Consider the following 3584-nt stretch of genomic DNA (forward strand, 5'->3'; position numbering starts at 1 on the left):
CATATGCAATGCCAGGAGCAATTTAATCTCGTCGAGGAGATGTTCACTGACGCATTAGGGGTGAATGTAGCGTATGATGAACCACAAGACTTAGATGGAGAAGAGCTCCCGAATGAGAAAGCTCAAAGGTTTTATCAGCTGTTGAAAGAAATAAATATACCATTGTTTGAGGGGTCTTCTGACTCTAAGCTATCAATGTGTGTGAGACTTTTGGCTGCGAAATCAAATTGGAATGTTCCTGATCAGTGTTTAGAATTCTTTGCGAGAATGATGTTGGACGCGACTCCTGTGAAAGAAAACATGCCTACAAGTTATTATGATGCAAAGAGGATGGTGTCTAAGTTGGGATTAGAAGTAAAAAAGATTGATTGTTGCATTAGAGGTTGCATGTTGTTTTATGACAACGAGTTTGGTACAAATGATGGGGAATTGGAGGAATGTAAGTTTTGCGAGAGTCCGAGGTATTTAGTTAACAGTAAAGGAGTTGACCAAAGGCAAAATCGCATTGCAGTGAAATCTATGTTCTATCTACCAATAATATCTAGGTTGCAAAGAATGTTTGCATCAATGCACAGTGCAAGCCAAATGGCATGGCACCATACAAACAGAATTAGTTCAGGCATGATGCGACATCCATCTGATGGCGAGGCATGGGAACACTTTGATAGAGTTCATCCTGAATTTTCCCTTGAACCCAGAAATGTCCGACTTGGATTATGCTCAGATGGTTTCACTCCTTATAATTTTTCAGGAAACGCATATTCTTGTTGGCCAGTTATTGTTACCCCGTACAATCTCCCTCCTGAGATGTACATGACGAAACCTTACATGTTTTTGACATGCATCATTCCGGGACCGTCGAGTCCAAAGGCGGGAATCGATGTTTATTTGCAACCTTTAATTGATGATCTCAAGAGGCTGTGGGTGGGAGCGTGGACTTATGATGTGTCTCGTAAACAAAATTTTAATATGCGAGCGGCTTTGATGTGGACAATTAATGACTTTCCTGCATATGGCATGTTGTCTGGATGGGGTACACATGGTAAAATGGGATGTCCGCATTGCATGAATCACACAAAAGCGTTTACTTTGGACTTTGGTGGGAAAAGTTCGTGGTTTGACTGTCATCGTAGGTTCTTACCTACCAACCATGAATTTAGAAGGAATAAAGATGCTTTTAGAAAAGGAATAAAAGTAAAAGATCTACCTCCCCCTCGATTGTCATCGACTCAAGTATGGAATAATGTTTGTGACCTACCAAAATTCACAGACTATGGTGAAGCACGTAGAATTAAAGGATATGGGGTTGACCATAATTGGACAAAAAGAAGTATCTTTTGGGACCTCCCATATTAGAAGGATAATTTGTTGCGTCATAATCTTGATGTTATGCATATTGAAAAGAACTTTTTTGATAATGTGCTTAACACGGTGATGGATAATGACAAGACAAAAGATAATGAGAAGGCTAGGAAAGACATGGAACTTTTGTGTAATCGAAAAGAATTGGAGTTGAAACCTCGACCAAAAGGAAAATTATTAAAACCCAAGGCTTGTTACACTCTTACTCCTCAAGAAGCAAAAGCTGTATGTCGGTGGTTAAATGAATTGAGGATGCCTGAAGGTTATTCTTCTAACCTGGCAAGATGTGCTGACGCCAACACTGGGAAATTGCATGGAATGAAAAGTCACGATTGTCATATTTTCATGGAACGATTACTTCCAATTGCATTCAGTTCACTGCCCAAGAATGTGCTTAATCCACTAACTGAGATCATTCAATTTTTTAAAGACATTTGTGCTTCAACTTTAAGAGTAGACGACATCATTAAATTGGATCGAAATATTCCTGTCATTCTTTGCAAGTTGGAGCAAATATTCCCGCCAGGTTTCTTTGATTCTATGGAGCATCTCCCTGTGCATCTTGCTTATGAAGCTTTTCTAGGTGGACCTGTTCAATATAGATGGATGTATCCATTTGAACGATTCATGGGTGATTCAAAGCGATCAGTTAAAAATAAGGCACGAGTTGAGGGATCAATTTGTGCACATTATATACATCGCGAAACATCACATTTTTGCTCTCATTATTTCAATCACATGATGTTGTCTCCAAGAATCATAAGGAACGAAGTTCACTTCAGTGAAAGAAGTCAATTTACCTTATCATTTTTCGGTCGTCCAGGCCGTCCCGCAGGGAAGAAGAGTGAGCATTGGCTTTCACAAAAGGAAATGCAATATGTTCATGTTCATGTGCTGATTAACTGCGTTGAAGTTAAGCCATATCTTAAGTAAGTATATTTTAAATTAAGTGTATATGTTTAATTGGTTAAGATTTACCTTCTCTAACCTTTTTTTCTTTTCGAAATAGGGCATTTGGTACCTACTATTATCAAAGCACAGGCGAACAACCATCGACTGGTTACACACATGCCTATTTTTCAACATGGTTTAAGCAGCAATTATCATGTATTGTTACACCAAGTCCTGACTTAATACATTTGCGAAATTTGTCTGAAGGCCCTAGTCAACGTGTAAATGAATGGCACACATATTTTGTAAACGGTTACAAATTTCACACTAAGGAATGGAGTGTAGGGAAGAAAATCGTAAACAGTGGTGTAGTCGTAAAAGAAGTTACAGAGGGTGGTGAGGACGACTTCTATGGGGTTATCACACATATTTACGAGTTGGTTTATAATTATATGGACTCGGAAAATAAAGTTGTCTTATTTTACTATGATTGGTATGATCCATCTTCTAGAGGAACAAAAATTGATAAAAAGTATAACACTGTTGAGATTCAAAGAGATAGAAAGTACAAAGAGTATGACCCTTTCATTATGGCACATAATGTTAGGCAAGTTTATTATGTACCTTATCCTTCAATTACCCCATGCAAACGAGAATGGTGTGTTGTAATCAAGTCCAACCCAATGGGTCACATTGAGACTGATGAGTTAATGGAAGATGTTGCATACCAACATGATGAGATTTCACCTGTTAATGAGGTAATTGAAATTGAGGAGATTGTAAGTTTGTGTGATACTGCAGTTGAGGGTCAACAAGTTGACGCAAGTAACTTGTTGTCAACAAATCCTATGGAAGAAGAGCATGAAGAGCTAGGAGAGGCTGAAGACAATAATATCATATGCGATGAAGACAACGAATATTATGATGATGAATAAATTGAATATGTAATATTAAATTGAATATGTAATATTATCTTGTGTAATATTAACTTTTAAATATTATCTTGTGCAATATTAACTTTCGAATATTATCTTGTGTAATATTAAATTTCAAATATTATCTTGTGCAATATTAACTTTCAAATATCATCTTATGTAATATTAACTTGATAATATTATCTTGTGCAATATTATCTTTCAAATATTATCTTGTGTAACAGGAAAAAATGCCACCCAAAAAAGATGAAAAAGGTAAGGGTCAACAAAAGCCTCGTCGCACCAGATTCATTGTAGAGGAGGTTCCTAACTCGGATATGTTCGTTCCTATGCCACACTCTACTCCACGCTCTACTCCACAGCCTATGCATCCTACACCGCCTATGCATCCTACAC

At 37.4% G+C, this 3584-nt stretch overlaps 1 protein-coding gene across 1 annotated transcript in view; it reads left to right on the forward strand.

The window, feature by feature from the left end:
* The window catches only part of LOC131605713 (uncharacterized), a 1713-nt gene extending 357 nt beyond the window's left edge, over positions 1-1356 (forward strand). The window contains exon 1 of the mRNA XM_058878039.1: positions 1-1356. This exon is cut by the window's left edge and continues 357 nt beyond it. Within this exon, the coding sequence (XP_058734022.1) occupies positions 1-1356 (1356 nt within the window).
* Positions 1357-3584: the final 2228 nt, after the last annotated feature.

Source organism: Vicia villosa, linkage group LG5 (genome assembly GCF_029867415.1).
Source record: "Vicia villosa cultivar HV-30 ecotype Madison, WI linkage group LG5, Vvil1.0, whole genome shotgun sequence".
Classification (NCBI taxonomy): Eukaryota; Viridiplantae; Streptophyta; class Magnoliopsida; order Fabales; family Fabaceae; genus Vicia; species Vicia villosa.